This window comes from Pristiophorus japonicus, unplaced genomic scaffold (genome assembly GCF_044704955.1).
Source record: "Pristiophorus japonicus isolate sPriJap1 unplaced genomic scaffold, sPriJap1.hap1 HAP1_SCAFFOLD_998, whole genome shotgun sequence".
In the NCBI taxonomy this organism is placed as follows: domain Eukaryota; kingdom Metazoa; phylum Chordata; class Chondrichthyes; family Pristiophoridae; genus Pristiophorus; species Pristiophorus japonicus.
The window spans coordinates 71,451-86,838 of NW_027254928.1; the positions used below are offsets into that span (position 1 = coordinate 71,451).

At 47.4% G+C, this 15,388-nt stretch overlaps 1 protein-coding gene across 1 annotated transcript in view; it reads left to right on the top strand.

Moving 5' to 3' along the window:
* Positions 1-1,185, top strand: part of LOC139259396 (adiponectin receptor protein 1-like) — a 15,966-nt gene extending 14,781 nt beyond the window's left edge. Inside the window, exon 7 of the mRNA XM_070874862.1 lies at positions 392-1,185. Within this exon, the coding sequence (XP_070730963.1) occupies positions 392-520 (129 nt within the window). The 3' untranslated portion in view covers positions 521-1,185. The remainder of the gene's footprint in view (positions 1-391) is intronic.
* Positions 1,186-15,388: the final 14,203 nt, after the last annotated feature.

Here is a 15,388-nt window from a genome sequence, read left to right on the forward strand (position 1 = left end):
AGGCCCCGTCTGCCCTCTCAGGTGGACATAAAATATCCCATGGTGCTATTTCGAAAAAGAGGTGAGTTCTCCCTGGTGTCCTGGCTAATACTTATCCCTCAAACTAACAGCTTACCTGCTTAGTGTCATATTGCTGTTTGTGGGAGCTTGCTGTGCAGAAATTGGCAGCCGCGTTGCCTACATTACAACAGTGACTACACTCCAAAAGTACTTCATTGGCTGTAAAGGGCTTTGGGACGTCTTGAGGTCGTGAAAGGCGCTATATAAATGCAAGTTCTTTCTATATTGTATTGAATAGTCAACTTTGAATCTTAAGTGCAGCTGTTAGCCTTTCCGCCCTGTGGCTGATGCTGGATGTTACTAACCAACACTTTTCCTTCTCTCTGCCCAGTTCCAGTCACACCAGCTGTTTCATGTCCTGGTGGTAGTCGCAGCCTTTGTTCACTTCCATGGCGTTTCAAACCTGCAGGAATTTCGATACGGGCTTGAGGGAGGGTGCACGGATGATTCGTTGCTCTGAAATCCGGGACTGTTGCCGAGAGTTCTCTATCAACGAGACCTAAAGTGCATTGAAACTTTTCTTTCTTATTCTTTTTCAAAAAAAAATTCCCTTCTCGCCCTCCCTCCCGCCCCCTCAGAAACAAAACAAAATGGCGGTAGGGGTTTGCTGAGGCAGGTTAGCGAGTTTGCCCCCTCACCCCCTCAGTCACACTGACCTCTCTCGGAGAGGGGGTGACTGTAGGGACGTCTGGGGCTGCTGGTGGCCAGCTCTTCTGCTCGAAGAATGACCTTGGCCCAGCTGCACCGTGACCAGTTCATGCTTCAGCCCACGGGAACCTGTGAGTAATCCCCAGCACCATTCTGGCTTACGGAGCACGTTTAGATCGTGTCATGTCACTCGTTCTCCCTTAGAAGCCAAAGTCTGTGAGCGAGGACTGTGTGGTGGAAATAAAACTAGCAGTATGGTAGTTCTGATGTGTGGGCACTTTATAGATGTACGGGGCACACAGTATTTATTTTCAGGGGTTTTCTGATTGCCTATATAGACATGTACATTTCTTCAAGGGCATTGTAAGTTAAACCTTGGGGTGGGGCAGTACCGTTGTATGTAGCAGTGCTGCAGCTGGGGCACTAATGTAGATAAGTGATCTGTACCCTGCAATAAACAGGTTGATCGAGATCCGACTGAACATTTCTTGCTTTGTTTGTGATTAGTCAAGATTATTTCCAGATTGCCGTGGACTCGTGCTATACCCGAGCGAGGGAGTATTTTACTCAGCCTCCTGACCCGTGTTAACATAAGAATTAGGAACAGGAGTAGGCCATCTAGCCCCTCGAGCCTGCTCCGCCATTCAAAAAGATCATGGCTGATCTGGCCGTGGACTCAGCTCCACTTACCCGTCCGCTCCCCGTAACCCCTAATTCCCTTATTGGTTAAAAATCTATCTATCTGTGATTTGAATACATTCAATGAGCTAGCCTCAACTGCTTCCCTGGGCAGAGAATTCCACAGATTCACAACCCTCTGGGAGAAGAAATTCCTTCTCAACTCGGTTTTAAATTGGCTCCCCCATATTTTGAGGCTGTGCCCCCTAGTTCTAGTCTCCCCGACCAGTGGAAACAACCTCTCTGCCTCTATCTTGTCTATCCCTTTCATTATTTTAAATGTTTCTATAAGATCACCCCTCATCCTTCTGAACTCCAACGAGTAAAGACCCAGTCTACTCAATCTATCATCATAAGGTAACCCCCTCATCTCCGGAATCAGCCTAGTGAATCGTCTCTGTACCCCCTCTAAAGCCAGTATATCCTTCCTTAACTGACCAAAACTGCATGCAGTACTCCAGGTGCGGCCTCACCAATACCCTGTACAGTTGCAGCAGGACCTCCCTGCTTTTGTACTCCATCCCTCTTGCAATGAAGGCCAACATTCCATTCGCCTTCCTGATTACCTGCTGCACCTGCAAACTAACTTTTTGGGATTCATGCACAAGGACTCCCAGGTCCCTCTGCACCGCAGCATGTTGTAATTTCTCCCCATTCAAATAATATTCCCTTTTACTGGTTTTTTTTTCCAAGGTGGATGACCTCACATTTTCCGACATTGTATTCCATCTGCCAAACCTTAGCCCATTCGCTTAACCTATCTAAATCTCTTTGTAGCCTCTCTGTATCCTCTACACAACCCGCTTTCCCACTAATCTTTGTGCCATCTGCAAATTTTGTTACACTACATTCTGTCCCCTCTTCCAGGTCATCTATGTATATTGTAAACAGTTGTGGTCCCAGCACCGATCCCTGTGGCACACCACTAACCACCGATTTCCAACCCGAAAAGGACCCGTTTATCCTGACTCTCTGCTTTCTGTTAGCCAGCCAATTCTCTATCCATGCTAATACATTTCCTCTGACTCCGCGTACCTTTATCTTCTGCAGTAACCTTTTGTGTGGCACCTTATCGAATGCCTTTTGGAAATCTAAATACACCACATCCATCGGTACACCTCTATCCACCATGCGTGTTATATCCTCAAGGAATTCCAGTAAATTAGTTAAACATGATTTCCCCTTCATGAATCCATGTTGCGTCTGCTTGATTGCATTATTCCTATCTAGATGTCCCGCTATTTCTTCCTTAATGATAGCTTCAAGCATTTTCCCCGCTACAGATATTAAACTAGCCGGCCTATAGTTGCCTGCCTTTTGTCTGCCCCCTTTTTTTAAACACAGGCGTTATACCAGAGTGAGGGAATACTTTACTTAGCCCCCTGACCCGTGTTATACCCGAGTGAGGAAGTAATTTACCCCCTGACCCGTGTTATACACGAGTGAGGGAGTACTTTACCCCCTGACCCGTGTTATACCCGAGTGAGGGAGTACTTTACCCCCTGACCCGTGTTATACCCGAGTGAGGGAGTACTTTATCCCCTGACCCGTGTTATACCCGAGTGAGGGAGTACTTTACCCCCTGACCCGTGTTATACCCGAGTGAGGGAGTACTTTACTCAGCCCCCTGACCCGTGTTATACCCGAGTGAGGGAGTACTTTACCCCCTGACCCGTGTTATACCCGAGTGAGGGAGTACTTTACTCAGCCCCCTGACCCGTGTTATACCCGAGTGAGGAAGTACTTTACCCCCTGACCCGTGTTATACCCGAGTGAGGGAGTACTTTACCCCCTGACCCGTGTTATACCCGAGTGAGGGAGTACTTTACCCCCTGACCCGTGTTATACCCGAGTGAGGGAGTACTTTACTCAGCCCCCTGACCCGTGTTATACCCGAGTAAGGGAGTACTTTACCCCCTGACCCGTGTTATACCCGAGTGAGGGAGTACTTTACTCAGCCCCCTGACCCGTGTTATACCCGAGTGAGGGAGTACTTTACCCCCTGACCCGTGTTATACCCGAGTGAGGGAGTACTTTACCCCCTGACCCGTGTTATACCCGAGTGAGGGAGTACTTTATCCCCTGACCTGTGTTATACCCGAGTGAGGGAGTACTTTATCCCCTGACCCGTGTTATACCCGAGTGAGGGAGTACTTTACCCCCTGACCCGTGTTATACCCGAGTGAGGGAGTACTTTATTCCCTGACCCGTGTTATACCCGAGTGAGGGAGTACTTTATCCCCTGACCCGTGTTATACCCGAGTGAGGGAGTACTTTATCCCCTGACCCGTGTTATGCCCGAGTGAGGGAGTACTTTATCCCCTGATCCGTGTTATGCCCGAGTGAGGGAGTACTTTACCCCCTGACCCGTGTTATACCCGAGTGAGGAAGTACTTTACCCCCTGATCCGTGTTATACCCGAGTGAGGGATGTTCAACTCCTCGACAATAATTGAAAGAGAAGAGTTGCACTCCTGAGGCCGGACACCCCTCACCTCAAAATACAAACTACAGACCTGCTTTTCCACATTCACTCCCTCCACCACCGCCACACCGTGGCTGCAGTGTGTACCGTCTACAAGATGCACTGCAGCAACTCGCCAAGGCTTTGTCGGCAGCACCTCCCAAACCCACGACCTCTACCACCGAGAAGGACAAGAAGAAATTAGGGCAGATGACCAAAGGCTTGGTCAAAGAGCTAGGTTGTAAGGAGCCTCTTAAAGGAGAAAAGCGAGGGGGAGGGGTTTAAGGGAGGGAAGGCCCGAGTCTATGGCCTTGGCAGCTGAAGGCACGGCCACCACCACCTCCACGTTCCCCTCCCAGTCACACACCATCCTGACTTGGAAATATATTGCCGTTCCTTCATCATCGCTGGGTCAAAATCCTGGAACACCTTCCCTAACAGCACTGTGGGAGCACCTTCACCACACGGACTGCAGCGGTTCAAGAAGGCGGCTCACCATCACCTTCTCACGGGAAATTAGGGATGGGCAATAAATGCTGGCCTTGCCAGCGATGCCCACATCCTAAGAATTAATTTTTTTTAAAACACCACTGCCACTCCCAATGCTGGAACTCCCAGCACTGCTTCCTCAGATGCAGACATTCAGTGCAGAGATAACCATCGGCTACTGGAGTACAGATAGAGGGCCACACACCAGATGCTGAGAAATCCATGGCATTGGCACCCATAGCTCTCCACAACCAGCAGGGTCAACTCTCTAAACATCCCCTTGACAGCAAGCTCTTATCGTGTCACCCACTCACACCACCCCTTATCTGTCTGCTTCCCGAATGAGTGATGGTGATTCAATATCAGTGATATGTAGTAAACAGGCTTTCTCTTTGGTTAACTGGCTGTTATATGGAAAACCATCAGCATTCTTCAGAATCTAATCATGCTGGAGGGAAAGCGCTTTCCTGATGTGGAGACGCACACGTTATCCAAAGAGGCACACTCCACTTCAATTCTCGCACAGCCTCGGCATAGGTTGGTGAGAGCCACAGCTTGTGCACCCTCAATGTGCACACGGTAGAGCTGGCGTTTAATCAGCTCAAACCGCACAGCTTATTAGAAGATCACTGGTAAACTTCCTGTTGCACGTCTAGCTAGGAGGATTGACTGAAGGCGAGTTTGATGAATCTTGGCCCCAAGTAACAGATTTACTCCTCCAGGTCCTACTACTGAGCTGAGCTGGTTGGTCAATCACTCCCAGCACTCACTCCTGCTGATTCAGACATACACTCACGTCTGCCACAGATGATCAACTCGTCATCACAAGGCAAACCATAGAAAATAGGAGCAGGAGTAGGCCATTCGGCCCCTCGAGTCTGCACCACCATTCAATATGATCATGGCTGATCCTCTATCTCAACACCTTATTCCCACTTTTTCCCCATACCACTTGATGCCTTTTGTGTCTAGAAATCTATCTATCTCCCTCTTAAATATATTCAGTGACTTGGCCTCCACAGCCTTCTGTGGTAGAGAATTCCACAGGTTCACCACCCTCTGAGTGAAAACATTTCTCCTCATCTTGGTCATAAATTTCCTACCCCGTATCCTGAGACTGTGACCCCTTGTTCTACACTTCCCAAACAGGGGAAACATCCTCCCCGCATCCAGTCCATCCAACCCCGTCAGAATTTTATACGTTTCAATGAGATCCCCTCTCATTCTTCTAAACTCTAGTGAATACAGGCCTGGTCGACCCAATCTCTCCTCATACGACAGTCCTGCCATCCCAGGAATCAGTCTGGTGAACCATCTCAGAGCCAAGGAGAATAGTTACTGTTTGGTATTGGGCAACTGCCAGTCACGGTCAATGGGCAGCATGTACCAGAAACTCCTCCAGGGCGGTGTGGTGATCTGCACAACTCACCATAAGATGTGCGATTGTGTTGCCAGCGTCCTGTTGCCCACAGTATGGACACGCACCAAACACCATCTCTGCTTGGTGGAACCACCATTGGAAGTGGTGCATCAGCAGCAACTGTTTGCGGCTGGGGAACCCAGTCGTGGTTCGCATCAGCCCTCCACACACAGACACGTGTTTCAGACCCAGCCTCCACACACTCTTTTCCATCAATTGCATTCCTAAACCCGAGATGTAGCTAAGCTTATGACAAACATCTACCTTATGAATGGTAAAACGGACTTCTGCAAAACAACTTGTGATGTACCAGGGACCCTGATGTTGTAGGTATCTAAGTCCAATGCCACATACCACACTTGCCACCAGTGATGTACCCCAGGTCCTTATAAGGGGCTTTGATGCACAACCCAGCCATGAGGTTTACTCCCCCTTCAGGATGCTGAGTGGCATATGAACATACTAAAATTATGGGCAGGATAAGACCAGCTGATACATCAAGCCTGTCTCATATTAATGATGCCCAGAGCATCATAACTACACGCTTCCCTATCCCCAACAGCCATGTAATCTCCTGGGAGAGGCAAAAGAACGGGACCAATAAGGGAGATATAAATCTGGAAAATTCCTCTCCGATCCCCTCAGGTGATCGAAGCCAGTCCAGGAGTTCTCATTGACCATGTGTACATTAACTTAAACCACTTACCTTTTATAGCATGTGATCTCTGCCTCAGCCTAGAACCAGCTCCTTTAAAAAAAATATGCAGAGAGGCAGAACATGACATAAACCGGTAACACATTCCAGAGGCTCACTACTCTGGGAAAAGACAGACGGTCTAACATCCAGCCTAGTCCTGCTCGTGCGTAGTTTAAATGCAGGACCCCTGGCTCGCGGCAAACTGGCATTTATAATGCTGAGTGAACATCAAAAATGGGCCCTGACAAGCGATGCAAGAAAAGTTAGGGGAAGTGTCCAAGGACATGATCAAAGAGGTAGATTATGAGAAGGCATTTAAATGCATCTGTTTCATGGGTTCTTTGCTTAAGAATTCATAGCAACACATTGCTATTAAGAACTACTTGGTTTATTAGCAAAGGCTTAATAATCACACTACACATTACCAGTTCATCCACCTGCCTCATCGTGGACATCCTGAACCCAACTGGATGGGGTTTTATTGAGTCTTGTGAACATCATGTGACTGGCTAAGCTGCTCCCAACTCAACAGCTCTACAAACTTGATGTCAGCCAAGTAGTTTGTCAGCAAGTGATGGTCATGAAGAGAGGTAGAGCTGGGTGCGGTCAGCATTGGTTGTGAAAACTGACCCCCAAATCCATGGTTTATCTTGCCAAGGGGCAACATGAAGAGGAGGAAAGGAATGAAAGTGATGGAATGTTGGGGTACTCCCGTGATAGTATGGGATGGGAGGACAAGCCATAACAGGAGATGTGCTGACTTCGCTCGGAGAGGTAGAAGTGGAACATACCCAGGACAGTGGAGCAGTGCAGAGTGGCCAACCATATCAAAAGTCACAGAGAGGACACGGAGGGACTGCACACCATGCTTTCTGTCACGAGAATCTTGTTAGTGACTTTGACCAGTGATGCCTTAAGTGATGTGAGTAGGGTTTGAACAGGGTGTGATGGAAGATATGGCCACAGGACTGAGTGGCATAAATACAATTGAAAATTTTAAGAGAAAAAGGAGTTTGGGAGAGTGTAGTGGTTTGAGAGGGTGAAGATTTGAAAGTAGGCTGTTTGAGAGAGAGATGATGGTTTTGAAGGATGGCAGGATAAAGCCTGAGGAAAAGGAGCCACTGGTGATGGCAGTGACTAGTACACGAAGGAGAGATAGTTGCACGGTAAGGAATTGGGCCAGGAGACAAATCTCATGGAGGAGATGAGTTTGATTAGGGCAGGAGGTGAAGGGGTGGGGTGAAGCCACAGAGCAATACGGTTGTGGGATGACTAAAGGAGGTCAGGGGAAGGCGAAACAGTCTAAGGGCAATTAAGCAGCTGGGTTCAATCATCGACACTGGTGTTACAGATAGTTATAAAAAATTAAAGACTTCCATTTATACAGAATAAAAACAGAAAATGTTGGAAATACTCAGCAGGTCAGGCAGCATCTGTGGAGAGAAACAGAGTTAACATTTCAGGTCAATGATCTTTGGTCACAACTGGAGAAAGTTATAGATGAACAGGTTTTAAACAAGTACAGAGGGAGGGAAAGGGGGAGGGGAGGAACGAACAAAAGGGAAGTTCTGTTATAGGGTGGGAGGCAGGAGAGATTAAATGACAAAAGGCAAAAGGGGATGGTAATGGGATAAGAAAAGAAACAAAAGCTGTGTCGGAAGGAGCTGAAAATGACAAAAGCATAATCATTATTGGTAACTGCTGTCTGAAAAAATGGGAGTCGTGGTAATGATCTGAAATTGTTGAGCTCACTGTTGAGTCTGGAAGCCTGTAAAATGTTAAATGTAAAGAGGTGCTGTTACTTGAGCTTGATTGGAACAGTGGAGGAGTCCGAGAACGGAGAGGTCAGAGTGGGAGTGGAGCGGGGAATTAAAGTGACAGGTGACCGGAAGCTCGGGGTCACACTTACGGACTGAACGGAGGTGTTCCGCAAAGCAATCCCCAATCTGTGCTTGGTCTCCCCAATGTAGAGGAGGCCACATCATGAGCAGCGAATACAGTATACTAAATTGGAAGTGTTATGTATGTAAACCTGTAATTACCATGTCTAACCACCAGAGGGTTTATCCCCTGGAGTCCCAAGGGATCCCACAATCCCTTGGGAGCACCTGTATATAAGGAGGCCTCACAGGCTGGAGAGGCACTCTGGAGACCTGTAATAAAGGACTACGGTCACACTTACTTTGAGTTTGCAGTATCTAGTCTGACTCTTTATCCAAGACGTAACAACTGCCGATGAGATACAGATGATGAACACCAACGCAACAACGCAGAGAACTGTGGGCATCCTGGAGAAATTTTCGGAGGGAGATGATTGGGAAACCTTCGTGGAGCGACTTGACCAATGCTTCGTGGCCAACGAGCTGGAAGGGAAGGGAACGCTGCCAAGCGAAGGGCGATCCTCCTCACCGTCTGCGGGGCACCAACATATGGCCTCATGAAAAACCTGCTCGCTCCAGCAAAACCCACAGACAAGTCGTACGATGAATTGTGCACACTGGTCCAGGAGCATCTAAACCTGAAGGAATGCATTCTGATGGCGAGGTATTGCAGGACATTGCGAATTTGAAGGACACTTGGAGCACATGCTCAGGTACTTCTTTGTACTTGGTATTGGCCATGAAGTAATACTTCGCAAACTTTTGACTGTAGAGATCCTAAACTTGAGGAAAGCCATAGCGATAGCCCAGGCATTTATCTCCACCAGTGATAATACCAAACAAATTTCCCAGCACACTAGTGCTGCTACAAGTACTGTGAACAAAGTAACATTGTTTTCGAATCGAAAGGTACATGGCAGGACTTACACGCCTGTAGCTGCACGTCCGCAAATGATTCAGAGTTCACCATCAAGGGTAGTGAATACAAGGCAATTAACACCTTGTTGGCACTGCAGGGGTGATCATCGATTCCATTCATGCCGCTTCAAAGGATATGTTTGCAAGGGCTGTGGAACAATGGGACACCTCCAATGTATGTGCAGGCGAGCTGCAAACCTTGCTAATCCTGCAAACCCCATGGTTGCAGAGGAGAACAGATCCACGGTGGATCACGACGAACCAGAGCCTCAGACCGAGGAGGCAGAGGTATATGGGGTGCACACATTTACCACAAAGTGTCCCCCGATTAATGCTGAAGGTTGAATTAAATGGACGCCCGGTGTTCATGGAGCTGGACACGGGCGCAAACCAGTCCATAATGAGTAAAAAGACTTCCGATAAGTTGTGGTGCAACAAGGCTTCAAGGCCAGTCCTGACTCCCATTCGTACCAAACTTAGAACGTACACAAAGGAACTGATTCCCGTAATTGGCAGTGCTACCGTAAAGGTCTCCTAAGATGGAGCGATGCACGATTTACCACTCTGGGTGGTATGGGCGATGGCCCCACGCTGCTCGGCAGGAGCTGGCTGGGAAAGATACGCTGAAATGGGACGACGTCCGAGCACTTTCGTCCGTTGACGACACCTCATGTGCCCAGGTCCTAAGGAAGTTCCCCTCGCTGTTCAAATCAGGCATTGGGAAGTTCCAAGGAGCAAAAGTGAAGATCCATTTGATTCCGGGGCCATCACAAGGCGAGAGCGGTACCTTACATCCTGATGAGAGGGTGGAGATCAAGCTGGACAGGCTGCAACGAGAGGGCATCATTTCGCTGATCGAATTCAATGAGTGGGCCAGTCCAATTGTTCCAGTCCTCAAGGGAGACGGCACCATCAGAATCTGTGATGACTACAAAGTAACTATCAATCATTTCTCACTGCAGGATCAATACCCGCTACCCGCCACGTGCTAGTCAGAGTAGAAATTGCAGGATAGCTAAGATGAATACGTGGCTTGAGGAATGGTGCAAAAGGGAGGGATTCAAATTCCTGGGACATTGGAACTGGTTCTGGGGGAGGTGGGAACAGTACAAACCGGACGGTCTGCACCTGGGCAGGACTGAAACCAATGTCCTAGGGGGAATGTTTGCTAGTGCTGTTGGGGAGGGTTTAAACTAATATGGCAGGGGGATGGGAACCTATGCAGGGAGACAGAGGGAAATAAAATGGGGGCAGAAGCAAAAAATAGAAAGGAGAATAGTAAAAGTGGAGGGCAGAGAAACCCAAGGCAAAAATCAAAAAGGGCCACATTACAGCAAAATTCTAAAGGGACAAAGAGTGTTACAAAGACAAGCCTGAAGGCTCTGTCACTCAATGCGAGGAGTATTCGTAATAAGGTGAATGAATTAATTGTGCAAGCAACTATTAATAACTATGATATAATTGGGATTACGGAGACATGGCTCCAGGGTGACCAAGGCTGGGAACTCAACATCCAGGGGTATTCAACATTCAGGAAGGATAGACAGAAAGGAAAAGGAGGTGGGTTAGCATCGCTGGTTAAAGAGGAAATTAATGCAATAGTAAGCAAGGACATTAGCTTGGATGATGTGGAATCTGTATGGGTAGAGCTGCAGACTACCAAAGGGCAGAAAACGCTAGTGGGAGTTGTGTACAGACCACCAAACAGCAGTAGTGAGGTTGGGGATGCCATCAAACAAGAAATTAGGGATGCGTGCAATAAAGGTACAGCAGTTATCATGGGCAACTTTAATCTGCATACAGATTGGGCTAACCAAGCTGGTAGCAATGCGATGGAGGAGGATTTCCTGGAGTGTATTAGGGATGGCTTTATGGACCAATATGTCGAGGAACCAACTAGAGAGCTGGCCATCCTAGACTGGGTGTTGTGTAATGAGAGAGGACTAATTAGCAATCTTGTTGTGCGAGGCCCCCTGGGTAAGAGTGACCATAATATAATAGAATTCTTTATTAAGATGGAGAGTGACAGTGTTAATTCAGAGACTAGGGTCCTGAACTTAAGGAAGGGTAACTTCGATGGTATGAGACGTGAATTGGCAAAGATAGACTGGCAAATGATACTTAAAGGGTTGACAGTGGATAGGCATTTATAGGTCACATGGATGAACTTCAACAATTGTACATCCCTGTCTGGAGTAAAAATTAAATGGGGAAGGTAGCTCAACCGTGGCTAACAAGGGAAATTAGGGATAGTGTTAAATCCAAGGAAGAGGCATATAAATTGGCCAGAAAAAGCAGCTAACCTGAGGACTGGGAGAAATTTAGAATTCAGCAGAGGAGGACAAAGATTCTAATTAGGAAAGGGGAAATAGAGTACGAGAAGAAGCTTGCCGGGAACATAAAAACTGACTGCAAACGCTTCTATAGATATGTGAAGAGAAAAAGATTAGTGAAGACAAATGTAGGTCCTTTGCAGTCAGAATCAGGTGAATTGCAGACCAATTGAACAAATACTTTGGATCTGTCTTCACTAAGGAAATACTAGGGATTCGAGGATCTAGCGAAAAGGAGGAACTGAAGGAAATCCTTATTAGTCAGGAAATTGTGTTAGGGAAATTGATGGGATTGAAGGCCGATAAATCCCCAGGGCCTGATAGGCTGCATTCCAGAGTACTTAAGGAAGTGGCCCTAGAAATAGTGGATGCATTGGTCATCATTTTCCAACATTCTATTGACTCTGGATCAGTTCCTATGGACTGGAGGGTAGCTAATGTAACACCACTTTTTAAAAAAGGAGGGAGAGAGAAAACAGGAAATTATAGACCGGTTAGCCTGACATCAGTGGTGGGGAAAATGTTGGAATCAATTATTAAAGATGAAATAGCAGCGAATTTGGAAAGCAGTGACAGGATCGGTCCAAGTCAGCATGGATTTATGAAAGGGAAATCATACTTGACAGATCTTTCTAGAATTTTTTGAGGATGTAACTAGTAGAGTGGACAAGGGAGAACCAGTGGATGTGGTGTATTTGGACTTTCAAAAGGCTTTTGACAAGGTCCCACGCAAGAGATTAGTGTGCAAAATTTAAGCACATGGTACTGGGGGTAATGTATTGACGTGGATAGAAAACTGGTTGGCAGACAGGAAGCAGAGAGTCAGAATAAATGAGTCCTTTTCAGAATGGCAGCAGTGACCAGTGGGGTGCCGCAGGGTTCAATTCTGGGACCTCAGCTATTTACAATATACATTAATGATTTAGATGAAGGAATTGAACGTAATATCTCCAAGTTTGCAGATGACACTAAGCTGGGTGGCGGTGTGAGCTGTGAGGAGGATGCTAAGAGGCTGCAGGGTGACTTGGACAGGTTAGATGAGTGGGCAAATGCATGGCAGATGCAGTATAATGTGGATAAGTGTGAGGTTATCCACTTTGGTGGCAAAAACTGGAAAACAGAATATTATCTGAATGGTGACAGATTAGGAAAAGGAGAGGTGCAACGAGACCTGGGTGTCATGGTACATCAGTCATTGAGGTTGGCATGCAGGTACAGCAGGCGGTGAAGAAGGCAAATGGCATGTTAGCCTTCATAGCTAGAGGATTTGAGTATCGGAGCAGGGAGGTCTTACTGCAGTTGTACAGAGCCTTGGTGAGGCCACACCTAGAATATTGTGTTCAGTTTTGGTCTCCTAATCTGAGGAAGGAAGTTCTTGCTGTTGAGGGAGTACAGCGAAGGTTCACCAGACGTATTCCCGGGATGGCAGGACTGACATATGAGGAGAGACTGGATCAACTGGGCTTGTATCCACTGGAGTTTAGAAGAATGAGAGGGGATCTCATAGAAACATATAAAATTCTGACGGGATTGGACAGGTTTGATGCAGGAAGAATGTTCCAAGACTGGGGAGTTGCAGAACCAGGGGTCACAGTCTAAGAATAAGAGGTAAGCCATTTAGGACCGAGATGTGGAGAAACTTTTTCACTCAGAGAGTGGTTAACCTGTGAAATTCTCTGCCGCAGAAAGTTGTTGAGGCCAGTTCGTTAGATATATTCAAAAGGGAGTTGGATATGGCCCTTACGGCCAAAGGAATCAAAGGGTATGGAGAGAAAGCAGGAATGGGGTACTGAGGTTGAATGATTAGCCATGATCTTATTGAATGGCAGTGCAGGCTCGAGGGGCTGAATGGCCTACTCCTGCACCTCTTTTCTATGTTTCTATGTTTCTATGTTTCAAAGGCAGATGACCTATTTGCGACACTGGTGGGAGGGAAAACGTTCATGAAGCTGGACTTGACCTCGGCCTACATGACGCAGGAGCTGGAGAAATCTTCGAAAGGCCTCACCTGCATCAACACGCACAAAGGTCTTTTCGTTTACAACAGATGCCCGTTTGGGATTCGATCGGCCACGGCGATATTCCAGGGGAACATGGAAAGCTTGCTGAAGTCGGTCCCGTGCACCGTGATCTTCCAGGACGACATCTTGGTTACAGGTCGGGACACCTGCAGAACCTGGAGGAGGTTCTTAGTCGGTTTAATCGTGTGGGGCTCAGGCTAAAATGCTCGAAGTGCAATTTCCTGGCGCCGGAAGTGGAGTTCCTGGGGAAAAGAATCACGGCAGACGGCATCAGGCCCACCGATTCGAAGACAGAGGCAATCAAGGACGTGACAGAGCTGCGGTCGTTTCTAGGACTTCTGAACTATTTTGGTAATTTCTTACAGGGTCTTAGCACATTGTTAGAATCCCTGCACTCTTTACTGCGTAAAGGAGATGAATGGGTATGGGATAAAAGCCAAGAAAATGCCTTTGAGAAAGCGAGGAAGCTGTTATGTTGAAACAAATTGCTTATGTTGTATGATCCATGTAAACGTTTGCTACTAGCATGCGATGCGTCGTCGTACGGTGTCGGGTGTGTATTGCGACAAGCTAATGAATTTGGAAAATTGCAATCGGTTGCTTTAGCCAGAGGTCTGTCTAAGGCCAAGAGGGCCTAAAGTATGACGAAACAGAAACATTAGCGTGTGTTTAGTGGGTAAAGAAAATGCATCAATATCTGTTCGGCTCAAATTTGAATTGGAAACCGACCATAAGCCTCTTTTCTAAAAGTAAGGGGATGAATACGAATGCATCAGCTCACATCCAGAGATAGGTGCTCACGTTGGCCACATACAAATACGCCTTCCGCCACAGGCCAGGCACAGAAAACTGCCGATGCTCTCAGTAGGCTACCATTGCCCACCACAGGGGTGGAGATGGCACAGCCTGCAGATTTAGTTATGGTAATGGAAGCATTCGAGTGTGAGCAATCACCTGTTACCGCCCGACAGATTAGAACCTGGACGAGCCAGGACCCCTTACTGTCCTTAGTAAAAAACTGTGTGCTCCACGGGAGTTGGTCTAGTGTCCTGTTAGAGATACAGGAAGAAATAAAGCCGTATCAGCGGCGCAAAGGTGAAATGTCTATACAGGCAGACTGCCTCCTTTGGGGTAATCAGGTAGTTGTGCCAAAAAAGGGCACAGACACTTTCATCAGTGATCTCCACAGTACCCACCCAGGCATTGTAATGATGAAAGCGATAGCCAGATCTCACGTGTGATAGCCCGGTATCGATGCAGACTTAGAGTCTTGTGTGCACACATGTAATACATGTTCCCAGTTAAGCAATGCACCCAGGAAGGCGCCACTAAGTTTATGGTCTTGGACCTCCAAACCGTGGTCTAGGGTTCATGTCGACCATTGAAAGCCTACGGGCCATGTTTGCCACACATGTCCTTGTAAGTGACAATGGGCCGTGCTTTATCAGTGCCGAATTCAAGGAATTCATGACCCGCAATGGGGTCAAACATGTCACGTCTGCCCCATTTAAGCCAGTGGCCAACGGTCAGGCCGATCAAGCAGTTCAAACAATCAAGCAGAGCTTGAAAAGGGTAACTGAAGGCTCACTGCAGACTCGCTTATCCCGAGTCCTGCTTAGTTACCGCACAAGACCCCACTCACTCACCGGGGTCCCTCCCGCCGAACTGCTCATGAAAAGGGCACTTAAGACAAGGCTCTTGTTAGTCCACCCTGATCTACACGAACAGGTAGAGAGCAGGCGGCTTCAACAGAATACATATCATGATCGCGCAAATGTGTC